The sequence below is a fragment of the Poecilia mexicana genome, unplaced genomic scaffold (assembly GCF_051168715.1).
Source record: "Poecilia mexicana isolate PSO_F unplaced genomic scaffold, ASM5116871v1 scaffold_6, whole genome shotgun sequence".
NCBI lineage: Eukaryota > Metazoa > Chordata > Actinopteri > Cyprinodontiformes > Poeciliidae > Poecilia > Poecilia mexicana.
Window position 1 is genome coordinate 12636636 of NW_028263375.1, and position 20822 is coordinate 12657457.

At 41.3% G+C, this 20822-nt stretch overlaps 2 protein-coding genes across 2 annotated transcripts; one reads left to right on the forward strand and one right to left on the reverse strand.

Annotated features, from left to right (window-relative positions):
• The first annotated feature begins 2296 nt into the window (after nucleotides 1–2296).
• tmem266 (transmembrane protein 266) lies at nucleotides 2297–13487 on the forward strand. Its single transcript, XM_088006724.1, has 9 exons — nucleotides 2297–2394; nucleotides 2828–2982; nucleotides 4359–4432; nucleotides 6292–6348; nucleotides 6442–6580; nucleotides 8068–8183; nucleotides 8748–8940; nucleotides 11575–11637; nucleotides 12606–13487. Exons 1-9 carry the CDS (start codon nucleotides 2297–2299, stop codon nucleotides 13241–13243), a joined length of 1533 nt encoding a protein of 510 aa, XP_087862850.1. The 3' UTR covers nucleotides 13244–13487.
• Nucleotides 13488–14219: 732 nt separating this feature from the next.
• Nucleotides 14220–20712, reverse strand: etfa (electron transfer flavoprotein subunit alpha). The gene is made up of 12 exons (XM_015004428.2): nucleotides 20574–20712; nucleotides 19184–19333; nucleotides 18871–18952; nucleotides 18517–18599; nucleotides 18325–18424; nucleotides 18066–18176; nucleotides 17853–17954; nucleotides 17658–17726; nucleotides 17481–17563; nucleotides 16010–16075; nucleotides 15739–15819; nucleotides 14220–14590 (listed from the first exon to the last, which is right to left on the reverse strand). The coding sequence occupies exons 1-12, from the start codon at nucleotides 20610–20612 to the stop codon at nucleotides 14555–14557; spliced, it is 1002 nt and encodes a 333-aa protein (XP_014859914.1). The 5' UTR covers nucleotides 20613–20712; the 3' UTR covers nucleotides 14220–14554.
• Between the last annotated feature and the right edge of the window lie 110 nt (nucleotides 20713–20822).

A 20822-nucleotide genomic window follows, 5' to 3' on the forward strand; every position in this document is an offset into this window, starting at 1 on the left:
CAGGCAGACAGGCAGTTCGGCAGACAAACAGGCAGTTCGGCAGGCAGTTCGGCAGGAAGGCAGTTCTGCAGTTCGGCAGGCAGACAGACAGGCAGGCAGGCAGGCAGTTCGGCATGCAGGCAAGCAGGCAGTTCGGCAATCAGGCAGGCAGGCAGTTCGGCAGGAAGGCAGGCAGGCAGGCAGGCAGGCAGTTTGGCATGCAGGCAGGCAGTTCGGCAGGCAGTTCGGCAGGCAAGCAGGCAGGCAGTTCTGCAGACAGGCAGGCAGTTCGGCAGACAGGCAGGCGGGCACACAGGCAGGCAGGCTGTTCAGCAGGCAGTTCGGCATGCAGGCAGGCAGGCAGGCAGGAAGGCAGGCAGTCCGGCAGGCAGGCAGGCAGGCAGTTCGGCAGGTAGGCAGTTCGGCAGGCAGGCAGGCAGGCAGACAGGAAGGCAGGCATGCAGGCAGGCAGTACGGCAGGCAGGCAGTTCGGCAGGAAGGCAGGCAGGCAGGCAGTTCGGCATGCAGGCAGGCAGGCAGGCAGTTTGGCAGGCAAGCAGGCAGGCAGTTCGGCAGGCAGGCACACAGGCAGGCAGGCTGTTCGGCAGGCAGTTCGGCATGCAGGCAGGCAGGCAGGCAGGCAGTCCGGCAGGCAGGCAGGAAGGCAGGGAGGCAGGCAGGCAGGCAGGTAGGCAGGCAGGCAGGCAGGCTGACAGGAAGGCAGGCAGGCAGACAGGAAGGCAGGCAGGCAGGCAGGCAGGCAGGGAGGCAGGCAGGCAGGCAGGTAGGCAGGCAGGCAGGCAGGCAGACAGGAAGGCAGGCAGGCAGGCAGTTTGGCATGCAGGCAGGCAGGCAGGCAAGCAGGCAGGCAGTTCGGCAGACAGGCAGGCACACAGGCAGGCAGGCTGTTCGGCAGGCAGTTCGGCATGCAGGCAGGCAGGCAGGCCGGAAGGCAGGCAGTCCGGCAGGCAGGCATTCAGTTCGGCAGGCAGGCAGGCAGTTCGGCAGGTAGGCAGGCAGGCAGGCAGGCAGGCAGTTCGGCAGGTAGGCAGTTCGGCAGGTAGGCAGGCAGGCAGGCAGGCAGGCAGGCAGTTCGGCAGGTAGGCAGGCAGACAGGCAGGCAGGCAGGCACAACATTCCCCTGTTTATCATCCATGCTTTATTTATTGGTCTTAACCCTCCTGTTATGTTCGTTTCTGAGGTACAGCAATAATGTTCGCCGGTCAATTTGACCCGGGGAGTGTTTAGTTATGCTATAGTGTCAGAAACCAAAAAAATCCTCCAAATCTTTTTTGTGTCTGATTATTAACTCCTATACTAACCATTTCAATCAATATTTGTGCAATTATGTTTTTTTATTCCTCACAAATAAAGGATCAATGACGACAATTTACTCATTTGGACATAAAAAAAATGTGATTTACATTTTTTTATGCCCACCGAAAAACCTAAACACAAAATAACACTAATTATCTTTGAAAGTGATTTTTTGTAATATTACATTTAGATTTTTTTTTTTTTTGAAGGGGTCATCTTTATAATTGAACTTGAGACACTATTCTGCCCTGGGTCAAATTGACCCGTTGACTAAAATCAAGACAAATGAGTCCTGAAGATGATCCTCCAGCTGGACTAAAATCAAGACAGGCAGGCAGTTCGGCAGGCAGACAGTTCGGCATTCAGGCAGTTCAGCAGGCAGGCAGGCAGTTCGGCAGGCAGGCAGTTTGGCAGACAGGCAGTTCGGCAGACAGGCAGGCAGTTCGGCAAGCAATTCGGCAGGCAGTTCGGCAGGCAGGCAGTTCGGCAGACAGGCAGTTCGGCAGACAGGCAGGCAGTTCGGCAGGCAGGCAGTTCGGCAGACAGGCAGTTCGGCAGACAGGCAGGCAGTTCGGCAAGCAATTCGGCAGGCAGTTCGGCAGGCAGGCAAGCAGTTCGGCAGGCAGACAGGCAGTTCGGCAGGCAGACAGGCAGTTCGGCAGGCAGACAGGCAATTCGGCAGGCAGTTCGGCAGGCAGGCAGTTCGGCAGACAGGCAGGCGGTTCGGCAGGCAGGAAGGCAGTTCGGCAGGCAGGCAGTTCGGCAGACAGGCAGTTCGGCAGGCAGTTCGGCAGGCAGGCAGTTCGGCAGACAGGCAGTTCGGCAGGCAGTTCGGCAGGCAGGCAGTTCGGCAGGCAGTTCGGCAGGCAGGCAGTTCGGCAGGCAGTTCGGCAGGCAGGCAGTTCGACAGGCAGGCAGGCAGGCAGGCAGTTCCGCATGCAGGCAGGCAGGCAGTTCGGCAGGAAGACAGGCAGGCAGGCAGTTCGGCAGTCAGGCAGGCATGCAGGCAGGCAGGCAGGTGGGCAGGGAGTTCGGCAGGCAGGCAGTTCGGCCGACAGGTAGTTCGGCAGTTAGGCAGGCAGGCAGGCAGTTCAGCAGGCAGGGTTAGGGCAGTTCTTATTTTGTCATTCTGGCAGTACAGCATGTGAAACACATTTTTTTAAGTAAAATACTGCTGGCTTACAGTTAACAAAAATACATTTAACATTAGGATATCACATCAAACCAATTAAAGAAAATTTAAACACATAATGTGAGCTTAGTGACTAGTATGTTCAAGTCCTATTTCAAGGTTGTAATTTTTAAAGGTACTTTAAATCTGCCAAAGTAGTCTTGTCATAAAACTAATTTATCCAATATAACTGTTTTAAAAATATTTATATTTAAATTGAAAAGCATACATACCAAGAAATTATATCAACTGAGGGGGTAAAAATACACATCGACATGTCTTGCGTTTGACAGATGTCACTTTTTGATGTTGCTAAAATTTTATTAATCTCTTCCACATCCTGTCTCCCCCTCCTCCCAGGTCCAACTGGCTGAAGCCTTGCTGTGGACGGCGGGCGGCACTGTGGCACGTCTGCCTGCTGTCAGCAGGTTTCAACTGTTTCCTGGTGGCCTGTGTCATCCTGGTGGTGCTGCTGCTGACAGTGGAGTTGCTCATAGACATCAAACTGCTGCAGTGTGAGTGATGCTTAAACCAAGATGACGTGGCCACGGTGACGTCGGAGGGGATGGCGAGTGCGGTTTTGAGGATGTAATATTGATGAAGTTGGTGTGTTCTGTTCATTATTAACAGTCTAGACTGGACGCAACACGCCCTTGGAGGGACAGGAAAGTGGTCTGCTCAGCACAACTGTTTACTGATTGTTATTCAAAGGCATTGGGTCAAAGCACAGATCTAACACACAAGACAAAGGGGCAGGTTCATCAAGCCATCATTAGCATAAAGGTTTAGCTGCAAGAATGCTACATTAAGATTAAAATAAAGCACTGAAGGCAATTTTATTCAAATATACTTTGTTATAATGTTGATGTTTGCAAATATTAAACTAAAAAGAGCATCGACTTTCTTATCAGTACTGCTGTAAGAGTAACTGAAATTCTGAAGATGTATATCTTACATCTTCAGAATTATATGATTAACTTGGAGCATTTTTCTTATTAATCTGAATTTTATGTTCTAAATATATAATGGATCATCATCTTTACTCCAGTATACATTCAATGATGACATTGTTATAAGTATTTGATATGCAAAAACACTAAGTTTGTTTTTTTATGTTGCGCTAAGTCACTATAAATTTCATCTCCAGCCACCAATACAATAAGCTTATAAACAATTAAATCACAGGGAGACAAATTCAGTGTCTAAGAAGCCAACTGCATCGTGAATTTATGAACAACTCTAAAGTTTACAAAAAACAAACAAACAATCCTAAGCTCCTACATCTAAAATGTCATTGTACTTTAAGACTCACTCACATTCCATGAGGTAAAGGTCTGAGTGGATTCCCTGCTTTATGTCCGCAGGGCTCACATACTGACAGACCATTTTCCTCCGGCGATTTCCAAAAAATGTGTTCCCAGCGGACTAACTGAGTGATTGACCAGTTAAATTACCAAGAGAGACAAATGTGAGAAGGAAGATAGACCAAGAAATCATGCAATGCAGACTCTGCTACTTGTGGGATTGCGGGAAGGACTTGGAGGAAGATGAATAGGCTGATAGGACAGATCACTGAACACAGCAAACAAAGACAGATGGAGGGAGATGTGGCGCGTGAAGACAAATGTCTCTGCTGATAGCCGAGCGCAGTTTGATGCCGTCCGCAAGTAGCCTGACGAATAGAGGGGAAGATGCAGACATGTGCGTGTACAGTATGTGGTGAATGAATGTGCATGGTGCCTGCCTCAGGCTTCAATCTGGAGATGCATACATGTGGTACGCGCTGGTATTTTTCACTTGATGTTCGATGCAGTGAAATGAGTCACCTATGTTTAGCTCATGTGCCCGCCTGTCTTTTAAAATAATAGGCGACTGTGTTTTATGCCCCCAGTTAATAACGCATCCCAGTTTGCCAGCATCATCCACTGGATCAGCCTGGCTATCCTCTCTGTGTTCTTCACCGAGGTGAGTCCTCTCCTGCTCAACACAATAGCGATCTCACTTACAGCCAATGCAGCGACCTGACGATTAATGCTGCGCTGTGCAGTATCTTGCTCCAATGAAATGCACCAGCAGGTTCTCAGCACAATACTGGGAACAGCTTTGAAATGCCCAGCACCTTTATTCACTGTACAAACACATTTTGGTACTCTGATCTGATGAAAAAAAAAAAAAAAAAAAATCGCATAAAGGAGACTGAATTTCCAAAGCGCTCGTGTCTCTGCCGTTGCACAGGTTATTTGATTGATCCACAGCACAGACGGTTTAAAGTGCAGATAGAGCTTTCCGTGCCACTCCTTTCCAACACCTCAGTTGTTCTTCATTGATTATCGCTTTCTTTACACACGTTCATTTTCATTTCTTACACTTGACTTTCAAAGGTTAAGCTTATGCTATAAGGTCCCATATGTCTGCGTGTGAACTCTCTTCATTTACAAAGCATGTGACAAACACTTGTCTGGATCGGTTTAAGATGCTGTCGTCACTCTCATTTTTTACCTGTAAGCTGAATGTTGTCAGTTTTATTTGCGTGATTTACACCATATTCCGTAGACCATATTCAGTGAAAGAAGAGTGAAATCGAAAGAAATCTGTTACATTTCTTTTAGTGAAACTGAATACATTGTTTTTACTGTAAAATGGTGATATTAAAATAGCGTCAGCTACAGATGCTCAACTGTTTTGCATTGTGAAAACAAAAGTGCTGAAGACGTGGTTGCATGTCTGTGCTAAGCTTTTATGTCTTTATTAAGTCGGTGTGATGTTGGTTCACATCTATAATGACAGCCACGTTGTACATCAGCATATATTCATATGTCTTTTCCATTTCTCTTTCGTGTTAGATAAACACAAACTAGTGCTTAGAACTTTTGCATAAAAACTACGCACGGAATAAAGGTCCTGCAAAAAGTTGGTACTTGAAAAGCTTTTCTTGCATATTTCTGCATTCGTGTCAACATCAGCACACGGGCATTAGTGAGCTCTCATTTCCCCCATTGCACGTTGCAACACACTCAAGCAAATTTAATGCCTCAGAGCTTATGTGAAGAGATGTAGGGGAGGATATAGGTGAAGTACGTTCTATCAGAGTAAAGCTGCTCATTTCTCCATTTGCCATATATGGTGAACTAAATGGGGGGAATATGTGAGGTATGCAGTGATTTCCTGATCTTAATTTGCAAAAACATAAACTCAAAACTACAGTATTATTTTCCTTCCACTTCACAAATATCCAACACCTTGTGTTGATCTGTCTGATAAAATTCCAACACATCTCATTAAAGTTTGTACTTGTAGCATGACAAACTGCGAAAAAGTCCAAGGGGGCATGCAAGGTACTGTATGTATGCATCTGCAGCCAAAATGCCATGGTTAGTGAGCAGACAAGGCAGCGTGATGACAGGAGTATGAGCTCAAGAAGAACAGACACACTGAGGTATGCGGACAATGACAGACAGAGATAGAGGTTATTTAAACAGCTCTTTTATAGCTGCAGTTCATGTTAAAGTTATAAAAACACTGACACATGTTTTGCCAGGTTCCCAATGAATGTAAACAGTCAGGACTTTCTTATGATTTTGGCACAAAGGGAAGTTCATGCTGCTCTAATGTAAACTTTTAAAAGAGCTTTTCAGGTTGCAGAAAAGGAGCAAAGCTGCAGTAGACATGAAGTACTATAGCTTTGATGTGTTACGTGAAACTGTGTTCGGTAAATTGGAGAAATTAAGAAAATGCATTAATTAAACTGTGCTTAGTGTGGGGTTTAATATCTACAATTACCCCACGTTTCAATTTTTTTTTTTCTGTCTCGTTGCTGATCTCAGACGGTGTTCAGGATTGTGGTGCTGGGGATATGGGATTACATTGAGAACAAAGTAGAGGTGAGCTCTCATGTGTCCCATGAGAAGTAAATTGATGGCTTCTTTTTCTGCAGGTGTTATAACTCAAGGGTTGCCTCTTTTTTTTTGTTGCAGGTGTTTGATGGAGCTGTCATCGTTCTCTCTTTGGCCCCCATGGTGGCCTCCACAGTGGCCAACGGCCCCAGCAGCCCCTGGGACGCCATCGGCCTCATTATCTCGCTGCGCATCTGGAGGGTTAAGAGAATTATTGACGGTGAGCCAGGAGGGGCCGACGTCTCCTCCGTCCTCTCTTCACACAGACAGACAATGCGCCGCACTCACTGTGTTGAGTCTTGAGATTTATTTGTTTGTTTTAGTTTTTCCTTATAATGGGCAAGGTGTCATTTATCAAAAGTCACCTGCGAAACTCCAAAAAGCTCATTGACGCAGATCATTGATCATACAGAACTAAACACATTGCTCCCTCATGTGGTTTTTCGTTGAAATGCAAGATGAGTTAAAATAAATTTTGTATGGTGCCCTGAGTATCACTTATTTTGCACTTAATAATGACTGTTAATATACCTTCAAACTATGAACAGTTTCCATTGAATGATGACAATGATACTTAAAAAAAAAACATTTATCATTGAAAATGTAAACAATTTTTTGACCATACTAAATTTGCCATTCAGAGACTGTAGGAGCAAATTTTTAAAATTATGTTCATTCTTTTAATCAACATCAGATCAAGTGTTTGGCATGAAGAGTTCAGCAGCGTAAGTGCGCCACCTGGTGGCCTGGGTACTATGGCTGCCACTTAAAACTTATTTATTGCTGTTATTTTAAATTAATCTATTAAAATTTTAAGGCTATTCTAAAGCACTATTTTTTACTCCCAAAATCAAAAGCATTTATTGCATGCCACAAAAAGTGCATGAGAAAAATAAACTAAATGAATTATAGACATATTTCAAGGTAAAATTCCAGAAAATTCTACAAGCTGTGAAAGTTAAATTTGTCAAATATAAGACTAATCTAGAAATACATAAACATCAGGCTCATTTCAGGCTTTGGGTGCAACGCCAGTGAGGAAAAAAAAAAGTTATATTATGTGCCTAAAACATGTAGAATAAAAACAGACATGACTGGTTGCATAAAGTCTGCTTATTAATCTCAGCCACAGCATTAATCAGTCAGATGTGCATCCGCAATATTTTGGTCGAAACATTTTCTCAAATGTAAAACAACCTGTGGTACCACTTAGGATGGATTCAGCGGTGTAAAAAACTGAAGTTGGCTTTCTTGTCTGTTGGCTCATTATTGGCATCTTATACTCTGTTTCTTTGTTAATAAACCTTACAGAGCTTTCAAACCCCAGATTAACATCTTCACTTGAAATTCTTTCAAAAATTATATAATCTCCACTTTTGAAAGTGTTTAGAAACTTATGACAACGTCTTAGAGGTAGTTTTCCCGTGCTTTATATTGGCTTTGTGTATAAGCAAAGTTCTGTCTCCTCCAACATTTGTAGTATGTCCATAAATGTAACTGCAACCCAACACGAGGCTGAAAGCATTACTAATGCTATACATTGTCAGATGCAGACGTGATGTAGACATGCGAATTATTAAGTCTTTATGCATTACAACTCCAGAATTGCTTTACTCCCATCTGGTGCTTTTCTCTGGAAAGTTTCCCTCTAACTAAACATTGCACAGATTAAGTTAAAAACTTAGATCAGTCTGTTTTGTTTTCCAGCATATGTTCTGCAAGTGAAGGTGGAAATGGAGCTGGAGATCCAGCAGTACGAGAAGGCCAAAGCAGTGCGGGAGGAGCAGCTTGATCGGCTAACCCAGATCTGCCAAGAACAAGCTGTAAGTTCTCACTCAGTTCGTCTCTCATATGTTGGTTTGCAGCAGCGTGGAACCAGCAGAGGGCAGCAAAATGCCACACGAGAGAAACTCTTACACCTCCGGGCAAAATGTATGTATTAAAAACAAACAAAACAAAAAAAAATTACACTATGGTCGTGTCGTGACATCTGTTTGAAGGTGCTCTATATTTTATAATTAATTATTATTTTTTTTTTTTTCACATTTGGAAAGTCTGCAAATAATATAACTTTCAGTTTAAAAAGTATTTACTTCCTTGCAGATTTCTTTTTTTTTTTTGCCACTCTTAAATGTTTCAGACAAATCAAACATGTTTTGATACAAGACAAAGCTAACAAAGCCAAATATAAAAAGTAGTGTAATGAAAAACATCTATATAAACCAACAAACCAAGAGAGAAAAAATTGAAGGACTCTGTAAGGAGGCAAACTCTCTCTCACAGCACTGTAAAGAAATTATTTGAACTGAAAAACATCAGTTATCACGATCACTATTTACTGAAATTCCTCATATGTTCTCTTTTTCCTTCGACTTTCTTCCGTCCAGTTTGAAATCAGACAGCTGAGGGCCCACCTGGCCCAGCAGGATCTGGACCTGGTAGCAGAGCGTGAAGCCGCCATGCAGATCCACCATATGTGGGGAAAACAGAGCAGCAGCTTCCAGGAGGTGGACGGGTTAGCAGCGGGGGCCTCTGACCATCACAGACCAGCCAAAATTAGGGAACCTCGGGGGACCACAGGTAACCCGCCCAAAACATCCAGCTGTGGTTTATTACTGAGAACTAAAAGGATGAGGAAAGACGGTCTTCCACTAACAGATGGAGAAATTGAATATCTTGAAAGGAGCTGAAGGTTTAATTGTAAAGTTTGGCATGGACAGTAAACAAGCAACAACAAAAAAATATTACGACAAAAAGGGTTGCAGACAACTTATTTGAAACATTAGAAAGAGTCACTTCTTTCTGATTCGTTTGCTGTTCTTTTGTTCTTAAATAAATCAGAGCCTTTAAAACTGTCTGCTGAGGAAAAAAATGGTTGAAAAAAATGCGGGGAAGATTTTGTGAAACATTTTATGGCAATAAATGCAGCGTGTCCTTATAAAGATAGACAGGCATATAAACTATGTTAACAATTGAAAGCCATAAAGCAAAAAAAAAAAAAAAAGAACTAAGTTAGTTCACCCTAGGATACATCCAAGTCACCATTTGTTTCTGCAAATGTTCCTTCCAAACCGATGGACCTTTTAAATCTTTTAAAGTGGACATGAACAATAGCTCTCTTGGGCTTTCTAGAGGTCTTTTAGAAGACGTTTTTCCCTCCAAGCCTTCTGCCTGATTCTGACAATTACGGTCCCAATAAAAATATTACTTCGTGTTTTATATGTCAGGACACAATGATCGTGATCTGGCCTTATCTATTTCCGGAATTATTTCAAACTACTCTCAGTTGTCCAAAAAAAAAAAAAAAAAAAAAGCACAGCACATTCAAAACTGTCATTACGTAAGGGCAAAATTAAAAAGTAGCTTTGAAAAAAAAAACTGAGTATGCACTATGATTCAAAGTCTTGTTGAGACACCTTTAGCAGTGAGCCTTCATAGCAGATACTTCTGGTTTCTTTATCTAATTGTACTGAAACTTTGGAATCTGAAAATAATATATATATATTTTACTTTTTCTCAGAGGTGCATGTTCAGAATTTTCAAGGATGTCAACTCCTGAAACTCCTGAAAAGATTCATCGCTCTGTTAAATGTTTCTAATGTTCAGTTTGTTGAACTGACAATCAGCAACACTCGTCATGAAGTCGTTGCTCCTGCTCTCATCGGTGTGGTCTCACCGTTAATCATCTGTTAATTAGTGATTTAAGCACCAGCATTAGGCTGCTACTGCTCCTCCTACATCCTACGGAAGCTTAGAGGGTGTTCTTATTTTTCCACCCACAGCTTTTCTGTTTGCGCTTAAATTTTATTTGATATAAAACAGCATTGTGGAATCTATTGTTTGATTTTTTTTTTTTTTTTTTGTACACTTCAGGTCAGATTTGAGCAATGTAAAAAACTTGTTAAGATGCCATAAAAGTGCAGAACTGGTATTAGCACAGCCTCTGCATATTGTCCAACATATAGTTTAACAATTTGTCTAGTTGACTTTAAAAGGAATATTTGACAATTTGGCTTGCTGGAGGCAACAAAATAAGCAAACGAAGACAAGAATTTGCAGAAAATGTAGCATGACTTCCTTTATCCTCCACAGAATAAACATTCATCAGACGGTGTAAGGGTGTTGGTGTCTCTCAGAATAAATCTTCTCACCTTCCTCATCAAAATTCTGGTGCCACGCCTGCACTATAGATCACATAGTGAGCCAGAGCCTGGACTATAAACCTCTCACACGGAGACAGCTCATTACTCAGAGGACACAGAGCACTGTCTGTACAGGTGATGTCAGGGGCTCACAACACCAAAGCATTTTTTTTTTTTTATCGGCGTTATAAATCACGGCGTGAAACAGACGCCATGTTTGAAGTCGGACTGCGTTTCAGCTGGGCTTGAAAGTCTCACACTCAAGTGGTATTGATCATTTTGGGGAATGGTGTCTGTCGCTGTTTGGACTGACCAATGAGGACAGGCTCATAAAAATAAAATCCCCCCCCAAGAATAAATCAATACGCTGTGGAGTCGGGCATATCAACAGTTACGCAGAGAGACGTTTCCAAAAGTGTACATTTGTAAAATGCAAATGTGTCACAAATTTATCTGAAAGCATCATTTTTATCTAAATGGATTAGAAATGTTTAGGAATTTATGTCATTTTACTTATTGTTTTTTGTTGAAGAATTTTATTTGATTTTTTTGTATTTCTTTTTACATTTAAATTTGTCTGCAACAGAAATGAATCATTAAATTATGTTTAAATACGTCAACGTAATCTCAGTATGTATGCAACAGCATAGTGAGTCATTCATTACAATGCAATACAGAGTTTGCTTTTGATAGTTCAGTTGTTTTGAATTTGGTTGAATTTTATTTGCTTAACATATCAAAACAAAATAAACCTTCATTATCAGTAAGCAAATATTCCTTAACTAGTTATTACACAGAAAGATGTAGATGTTAATATTAAACATCTAACAATTGTGTACTATTACACATATTTACTCGTGCATTTTATTTATTTACTACTTACTTGTTACCGTAGCTCAATTTTAATAATCCCCAGAGGTTGTACTAAAATAAATGAGGATTTTTGGGAATAACTTTCTTCTTTCTTATGTCACTTACATTGATTTTGTGTTTTACCGTTAATTTGCAACTACTGTAGTGTACACTATATTTACACTGGGATGAGTTTAATCCTTTTTTTTTCTATTTTCAGATCATCATGGTCAGGATGACATGAATAACTACATCAGCCAGTACTACAGCGAGCCAAGCAGCGGTGAGTATCAGCAAACCAAAACTGTGATTTTTGTAGGCCGTTTGTTCTCTTTGAGGTTTTTCCCCATTTTGTCACATTGCAACTGCTGGTACACAAAACTGGGGTTCAGATGGATAGCGCAACAACAAGCAGTCCATAATTGCTGAAAAGGAAAATAGCTCAGACTTTTGTCCAACCGTCTTAGGAAAATCAGACAGAAAAGCTTCTATTCGCAGACATGAATCTACTGTGAATAGATGACGACCCTAAACTTCCTCTGTAGTTTAGGGTCGTTATTCCGCTGGAAGAACTTTTGCAGCTTCTTATAGGTCTCTGTCCAGGATTTAGCTCTGCCTACTATCCAGTCAATCTGATCATTTTCAGAGTCCCTGGTTAATAAAGGCATCCCCACAGCATGAGGCTGCCACTACCATGTTTTAAGGTGGGAATTTAGTGTTGAGTGTGATGTTTACTGTTAACTTCTGCACGTTGGACCAAAAAGTTCAATTCTTGTCAAATTTGACTAAAGCGTCTTCTTCTACTTTCCTTGTTAGTCGGGACCCTATTCGGTCACTAATGTGCTCTAACAAACCCCGGAGGTCTTCATAGAACAGCTCTACTCATGTTTTGATTAAATTATACACAGGTGGACCCTATTTTACTAATTTAGGTTACTTTTAAAGGCAACAGGTTCCACTGCATTTTATTTAGCGGCATCAAAGTAAAGGGGGGTGAACATAAAGGTACACCAGACTGTCTTTTTATTTGTGAAGATTTTTGATATTTCTTTTTCCTGTTCTTTCGCTTCACAATTATGCCCTCGTTTAGTTTTGTGAGTCGTACAAAACTCCCAATACATTGAAGTTTGTTGGTGTAATGTCACAAAAGATGACAAAGTTCAAAGGTACACAAATGTTTGGCAAGATGACTTCATTCCAAGGTTGTTTTATTTAAAATAACATATATATATATATATATATATGTTGCAGACATGGGGATCCCAGACCCAGCCCGTGTTATCACAACGGCAGCGATAGATGTCCATCTGCCCAACAACCCCAGCCAGCTTCCCTCTACCTTAGTGAGCGCCGACGCGGCGCCGTCCAGCCGACTGCAGCGCACCAGCAGCTCCGTGAGCGAGGCGTCCACCACCGCCGTGTCCCGCAGCAGCTTCAGCGCCCGTCAGCACAGCATCAGCAGCCACACGCTGGGCTCCAGCATGGACTGCAGCTCCACGGTGCGCGAGGCCTCCACCTCCACGGACTACAGCGACCAGCGCTGCTACCCGCCACCGTACAGCAGCCCGCTGGCCCTGGGCCCCCAGCCGCGAGGGAGCCCCAGCGCCGTGGTGCAGGAGCTGCTCTACTCGCTGTCTGAGGACTCCTGTCTGACTCAGAAGGGCTTGGACCCCGTCAATCTGAAACCGCCCAGTCCGACCGGTTCCACCAAAACCAGCCCAGAGCTGGAGCGCAGACTGAACATTTATAACAAGAGGAACCAAGAGAGCCGGATCGGGCTTCACAGCAAGCCTGTAATCCACCTGCAGGGTAACGAGCCTCTGCTCGAGGAGAAGTACAGGATGATGGGATCAGTGGAGACTTCAGTCAACCGCCTGTCAGAAGCGTAGGAACTTCACAGACCAGCTATCGAGGCTTACTCGTCGGATCAAATGCAAATGCAAAAAAAAAAAAAAAAAAACCTCAATTACCCTGACAAGTCACTGGCACATGAACTCTGCCTTTAATCCTCTTTATATTGCTGGGATGTAAGAGGAAGAACTCACCACAGGGGGCACTGATAAAATATAGACAGATTATTCATCAGGCTACACTTTTCAGGAATTGACAATTTCTTACTTTTCCTAACACAAACCAGCAGCGTGAACAAGGTCTGGCATTACAAAAAAAAAAAAAAAAAAAAAAGCCTGTGCTGACAAGTTTGCTTTTTCATATGTTCTTTTTCTTTTTTTTTTTTAGAAAATGAAGAGGGGAAGATGATGGTGCTGAGGGCTTAACGTCATTGTTCTCACACTTTAGAGCTCTCCAAATAATCTTGCTCATTACATCACCTGGAAACAGGCAGCAGTGTCTAAGTCAGAATCTCCAAATTCATTAACAGTCCGTCTCGATGGACTCCTGCAGGGCAAAATATCATCTCAACTTCTATTCTTTCACTGTCTACATTTTTTATCTATAGTCAGAGTTAAAGGAATTTTATCTTTGGACTTTTAAAATTTCAGATGATTTGTAATTACTCCAGGTGCCATGACTGGAAACTGTCCGACCCCAGTTTAATAAGATTATTCAAGATTTTGCCAAACCACATTAAGGTATTTAAAACCCTTCAGGTTTCATCTAAGCTTAAATAAATGGGTTTTTTTTTTGTTTTCACATACTTTTGTGTAAATATTCACAAATGAGTATGACTGTCTCACAAAAGAGCAAGAAATGTGAGAAGTTTAAATAAAGTGCAAAAAAAAAAAATGATAGCATGAACCTTTAGGATTTGTGACCACATTGGAAACTTTTTAAACGTTTCTCTGATCAAGGTAAAGCAGTGCTGCAACTTAATAAAAAGCAAAAAAGAAACATGGCAAATTCATAGACGTTTTGAGCTGTGTTTAATACACTGCTTTTCAAAAAGCATCTCTTTACTTACTGTACATTTCATTTGAGACATCTTACATGTCCCAAAGCACCGTTCCAAGACTTTAAATACAATTTACCTGTACTACGGAGAGCAAAAAGATAAAAGCAGAGGTCCTCCATTAACCATCTGATACTTGCAGTCTGCGTCAAAAACTGGAATTTAAAAGAATGACGAGATTTTATAGAACACCAACATACAGATTCAACAACGTGTTAAGGCAGTGACTGTTTCCTATGGTTGCTCTCTTATTTATTCGATCTGTGCGACGAAGCGCTGGTTCGATTTCCCCTCACTTGCTCAGAGCTTCTGTCATCTCAGGAACAGCCTTTGGAGAAAAACGGATGAAATTACTTTTGTGTCGTTATCAGCGGCATCACTTCAATAATGTTCAACAATGTTCTCTAATAAATCTCTTAGGCCTTCAAAGAAGAGTTTAAAATTCTAAATCATGAATTCTAGTATCTATGTGACTTCTGAGGGGAGTTTATTGCAGTGCATTTAATTTATGGGGTATCAGAGGAAAAGAGGCTGGAGAAAAAACAAAAGCTAATAAATAAACATCAACTTTTCACACACCCCACCCCCAAAATAATGCACTACTTTGTCTTGACACGTCCAACGAAATCTCAACGTGATCCTGCAGTTTGTGGTTGCAACGTCACAAAATGCGGAGAAGCTTAAGAGGTCTGAATCCTTTTGGCATGATGCTACGGACTCGAGCGCCTGCTTCAGACGAATATGCATGCTAATTTATTCACATGCCTCCGCATTTGACTCGAGCGGCGTCCGAGGAGAATCATCAGTCACTGCCCGAGTTCCTGCAGGGTATCAATGTCCATTTAGGAAAAAAGTAGAGAGCCCATCCATTTTAATCAGTTATCTGAGGAGTGATCACATGTAAGATGATCTCACCCAGCAGGTCACAACTCTGCTGCCACCAGCTTATTCCTAATCACTCCTACAGAGTTTGTCAGGACACCTGGGCTGCTCAGCCACTACTGCGGGGCTAAATAAAACATGACCAACAGGACACACATGAAAATATAACCTGCTAGCCTTTCACAGACGGCACTGGAGTCCAGTGTTTGTCATGCCAACACGCCTGGCTCGATATCCCCGAGCACCAACTTGACACAAGAACGCAACTGAGCGTATAAGAGGTCTGGCAAGTCGAAGCTCAGAACGCCAACCGAGGCCAACTCTTATCCGGCTATTGATCAGTTTTGATATCTCCTGAGATGCTAATGTGGTCTCCTCATGGCAGCACGCACCAGCCAGAACCCTCCTTAGATTAATCCAAGAGCTTAATAATTCAGCAGTTGCACATTTCCATTAGGTGGAATAAGGCATCCTGCAAAATTTATAAGTTAGGAAACAAATGTTATATTCCGACTGTTATTCTGGACTAAAAGTTAATAAAATGCTGGGTTTGTCAGACCTTAATACGAGTTTGTTTTGCTCATAGACACTCACCTTAAAAAGATCCGCCACAAGGCCATAGTCAGCCACCTGGAAAATGGGAGCTTCAGGGTCTTTGTTGATGGCAACAATAGTCTAAAAAGGGAAAAAAAAATATATATATATATATATATATATATATATATATATATATATATTAGAATTGCCTGAAATCTGTGTAAAACACCACTATTACTGGCTTAACTAAATGAGGCATGGAGGCACAGGAAAGCAGAAAAATGGATTTATAAAAAATAAAATATTTTTCTTTGTTCTCCAACTTTACCTTGCTGTCTTTCATTCCAGCCAGGTGTTGGATCGCTCCTGAGATTCCAACTGCAATGTACAGCTCCTAAGAAATGAAACATGAATAGAGGTTAGTCGTGACTAAACACAGCTGAACCGGCACGGAAAACCCAGGTCAGATGTTTAATGAAACCTGCAGCAAAGTTATTCACTACCACAGATAAAGTCGTTGATGTGTGGGGAAAAAAAAGATGGAAAACCAATGCATTTTTCATTGCAGCAGTATTTACCAAACTCATTGGTTGCACAAATAATGATGCCCATCAATGCTATGCAACCACACTTTGCTTAGGGGGAAAAAAAAAAAAAAAAAACAGCAGCTCCTGGTGGTCTTTTATATTTTACATACAGAGAAAAGCATCACAAATCAAGAGAAATAATCCAGAGTTTTGTGTTGATTTGGCCATAAATTTAGTAAAATTATCCTGTAGAAAGACCCACTAACAACCTTTGTTTCAATTGACTGGTAGTATTTATCAGATTTTATTCTTTAAAGACATTCCAGTGTATCAAATAATCTATGATGTTAATCACTGTAATTTCCAGAGCCTTTAGAAAGGATCCCACAGCATAATGACATATTCTCAAACGTACTTTGCAGTGAGCAAGACTTGCTTTGCTAAGCTAAATATTGGCATCATCTGACAACAAAGATTGGTCACCAAGGCAAATATTGATCACCAGAGACTTGGTGACCAATATTTCACACTCGCACGGTATTTTTTTCAATCTTTTAAACTGTGTGTGCTATGCTGAAAAGTAGTGAACAATGTAGATTACAAATTATATCATCTTAAACATTCTAATCTTCAACAACAAAATGTTGCATTTACTTTCAAGGGATTTTTCTGGAACACCAAAATGAAATAAATACTCTGAAGTTAAAAAGTAAAACTTTACAAATTCATTTACACACTTTTTTCGGAAAAAGTGTCAGAGACCTGAACCTGAACTATGCAGTGAATGTTCCAACTGAGGATTCAGAGAAACTATAGTACCCGTGAGTGATCTAATGCAAACTGGAGAGAGAAAAAAAAAAATGATGAAAACGACACGTCTGAGGCTCTGGTCAGACATCCACTCCATTCTGCTCTAATGGATCAGCTAAATCACTTAGGACCGCTAAATGTGCCAGCAGGCACATTTCAAAGGAGCCTAATGTGTGGATAATCACAGCTGGGGTATCCTGGCTGAATCATAATAGGAAGTTAAGCTTTTCGAAAGGAGCAGCCATCGCCGTCTCGCTGAATTGTTGTGTAGAGGACAGCAGACGATTCTCACAGTAACGTGTACAACATTAATGCTGCAGCTGAGCTTAAGATCTGCTCAAATTTTAAAGATGAAAACAGCGTCATCTCTTTAACCACAAGTTAGTCAATTTCCTAACGCCCCCTTCATTTGTTGATCAAGTGTTTCCCACAAACATTCAACTGATGTAAGGTTGAACATACGGGCGCCACGATCTTGCCAGTCTGTCCAACTTGCATGTCATTAGGGACGAACCCAGCATCCACTGCAGCTCTGGATGCACCGACTGCAATAAAAAAAAAAAAAAAACACACCACAGATTTACATTTTAATCAATCGGCACAACTATAACAAATGAACCCTCATATTTCTCATCGTACCAGCAGCGTTCAATTTGTCAGCAAGGTCATAAAGCAGTTTGAAATTCTCTCCACTCTTCAAGCCTCTTCCTAGAAAAATAAGAGCTCGACATTAGCTGCTTGGAGACTTTTTTTTTTTTTTTTTGTGCTGCCCATTATTAACAGTGATAAATTCATTTTGAGATCTTGAGTCAGAGACGGGCGGTGGGTTCATACCTCCTGACACCACAACCTTTGCACTCGTCAGCTCGGGACGGTCGCTCTTTGTCAAATTTTGCTCGAGCCACTCGGAAACTCCAGCAGGAGGAGTAGAAGCGACTGCAAATCAGAACGGCGATAATCGGTAAGAGCGAGACAGGATTTCGACACAGCTTGCTTTGTTTTCTTTTAAAGGGTGTGCTCGAACACGGGAGGCTGAATCTGTAACACCTTCTTCTGATGCAGCACTTCCTCCCTCTGCTGAAGCGGCTTCGAACGCCGTCCCTCGGACAGTGAAGACCTTGACCGCCTCGTTGCATTTCACCGTGCTGAGGGCGTTTCCTGTACCGAGATATGTTTCACTTCAGAACTAAACCACAAAACTGAGCTAAATCAGCAAAAAAAAAAAAAAAAGGTCAAAAATATATAATTTAAAAAGAAATTTGATTCAGAATAATAATTTTCAGTGGTCTACTTAAGGTTGTCATACCTGCATAAATAGTCCTGACAAAAGTATCTGGAGATTTGATTTCAATAATATCTGAAACTGGGGCAACATCCAACTTGGCAGCAACTCTGGGAAGCAGATTCTATTGAATGAAGCAATGAGAGTTGGGTTATAAGTCATACATGACTGATCAGAGACGGAGGCAAAGAATCCTGGATGTAAGCAGGATTTTACCTTTCCAAAAGCAGATGCACCAGCACAGATATGAGTAAAGTTGAACTGCTTTTGTGTTTCCAAGATAAGGGGAGTCAACTCCTCTGCAAATCAAACAGAAAATCATATGATCATATTAAAATTCAACCTCAGACTGCAGTGTAATCAAAAATATTCAACTACAAATCACTGGCCAAGGTATCCAACAATCAGCTCTTTGTGCTTAGTTTAAAAAAAAAAAAAAAAAAAAAAAGGATTTCATGGTAACTTGAATGATGTCCTAGCTTTGAAAGTGTACCAATATTGAAAAATTATTTAAATACCAACATTATAATAGGAACAACTTGTTCAATAAATGTGTTATGAACAACATACCTGGCAAGGCACCTTTGTAAGAGTCATGCTGAGCCACCAGAATCTTCTTCACACCCTGTACTTTACTGATCTCCTCCACAACCTCAAAAGAAAGAAAAACGATGTGGGTCGACAATCAAGGGCTTGCATTAGTGATGGTATAGCTACATTTATTATTCATATTTAAAGGCTAACAAAATTAACAGACGCAGGCTTGATGCTTTGAACGGTGTGAATCATGAATAAACCCGTTTCGGAGCAAGTTTTGTTTATGACAAATTGCTGTGCATATAGTTTTAGTAATAGACTGTTTAGCAGCAGAAATGCTTCTTACCTTTGCACAGTTTGTTCCTGCAACCAGACAGGACACATCTCCGCCCAGCTTACCGGCAGCAGTGATGGCATTGAGAGTAATGGGGGTCAGCTTGTCATTGTTGTGTTCTGCGACGACCAAGGTGCTCTGAAACCTCTGGATGAGGCCAGTCTGTTGGGAAATACAGATCAGTTACCATGTGCGGACACAGGCTGTGAATGAACAGAGCCGACAGGTGGGAGGGAGATCGGGGACAGGAGGTTCACCTGTCAGCTCTTCAATACCAGTTTCTTATTCAAACACAACATACTGACCAACACACCCATGCCCTGCCTTTAAAAGGCCTAAAATTAAGATTGAGAAAGGATGGCACAGTCAAGATTGTCTTATTATTTTAGCAGTATCAGTAATAACTCTTGGACTTATGAGCTTGTGTTTCAAATAAAAAGCAGTTTGAGCATGGTAACCATTTTAGTATTTTTTGTGTAAATAATGTGAAACTGTGTTCCATTTACTCAAATTTATCACACTTTACCAGCACATGATATTTTGTGGAAACGAGACTGTACAAACTAGTGTGGGGAGAGTCCACATGGGAGATTATGATGGCAGACAAACAACCTCTAGACAAGCCACATCCAGCTGTGTCACAACAAGACAGGATAATACCAGCTGAATCTAGATATGATGATGTGACACATGATATGAAAGGACATTCAGATTAAGTACAGCAAAAAAAAATAAAATAAAGCAGATGCAGTTTTTTCTCATTTAAATGCTAATAAAACTAAAAACAGTCTAGAAGTAACAGCTTCAAATTAAGTTACATTTTATTCAGCTGAACAATGAAAAACAGAGTGAGCATACATTTCAACATTTTAATAGTAATACAGAAATTTAGAGGAATCTTATAGTTTCAATCAGCTAAAATATTTACATTAGCATGATGTTAATGTAAAACTTACGGCCGTTTTGTTTACATAAACTTGTTAAGCCAACAATTCTAGGGACGACTTAAAGAGAAAGTAAAATATAATGTATAGCAGTGGTTAATATTAAACTAAAATATATTTCATAATAGTGTGGCTGTTTGTCATTGACAAAGTTGCAGTTTCGTAACTAACATTACGAGCTAAGTGCTAAGCTAGCGATGCAAACACAAAAAGAGAACTGACTGAAACGAAACCTTAAGTTTCAGCTATTGTCAAACTTGCATGTTTGATACAAAAATGATACATTAGAAGTAACCCGATGCATATCTAGAATGAAGTAATTGCACAGTGAGTACAACTGAACGAGCTAACCAGTTAGCATCAACAACAAAAACAAGTTAGATGTGTATAGCTTAGGGAACCTTAAACACCTAAAACGGAGCAACGCATTGGCTGTAATAGATCAGTTAAACTCTTACCAGATTCCTCAGGGATGTTTTGTTTAAAACTCTGTTCATAATGGACACCTGATGTTTCGACTAGCTGCAGCGGAGGGATATCTGCGAGTGGACTTTATGCAAGGACGTTAGTAGGAAAATCTCGCGATAGAATCCCGAGAATTTTCCGAGAGCTTGGTTGCATTTCTCCCTGTCGCCTCATAACTGTGTAAATATATATATATATATATATATATATATATATATATATATATATATATATATATATAT

Excerpts from the sequence above, each read along its gene's own strand:
- tmem266 (XM_088006724.1), top strand. The coding sequence starts at position 2,297 with ATGCAGGCAGGCAGGCAGGTGGGCAGGGAGTTCGGCAGGCAGGCAGTT. Across the intron at positions 2,983-4,358 it reads AGACATCAAACTGCTGCAGT|TTAATAACGCATCCCAGTTT; the intron begins GTGAGTGATGCT and ends TTATGCCCCCAG. Across the intron at positions 8,941-11,574 it reads GGAACCTCGGGGGACCACAG|ATCATCATGGTCAGGATGAC; the intron begins GTAACCCGCCCA and ends TTCTATTTTCAG.
- etfa (XM_015004428.2), bottom strand. The coding sequence starts at position 20,612 with ATGAACAGAGTTTTAAACAAAACATCCCTGAGGAATCTG. Across the intron at positions 17,955-18,065 it reads AAGTGCTGCATCAGAAGAAG|TCGCTTCTACTCCTCCTGCT; the intron begins GTGTTACAGATT and ends TCTGATTTGCAG. Across the intron at positions 17,727-17,852 it reads AAAGGTTGTGGTGTCAGGAG|GAAGAGGCTTGAAGAGTGGA; the intron begins GTATGAACCCAC and ends TTATTTTTCTAG.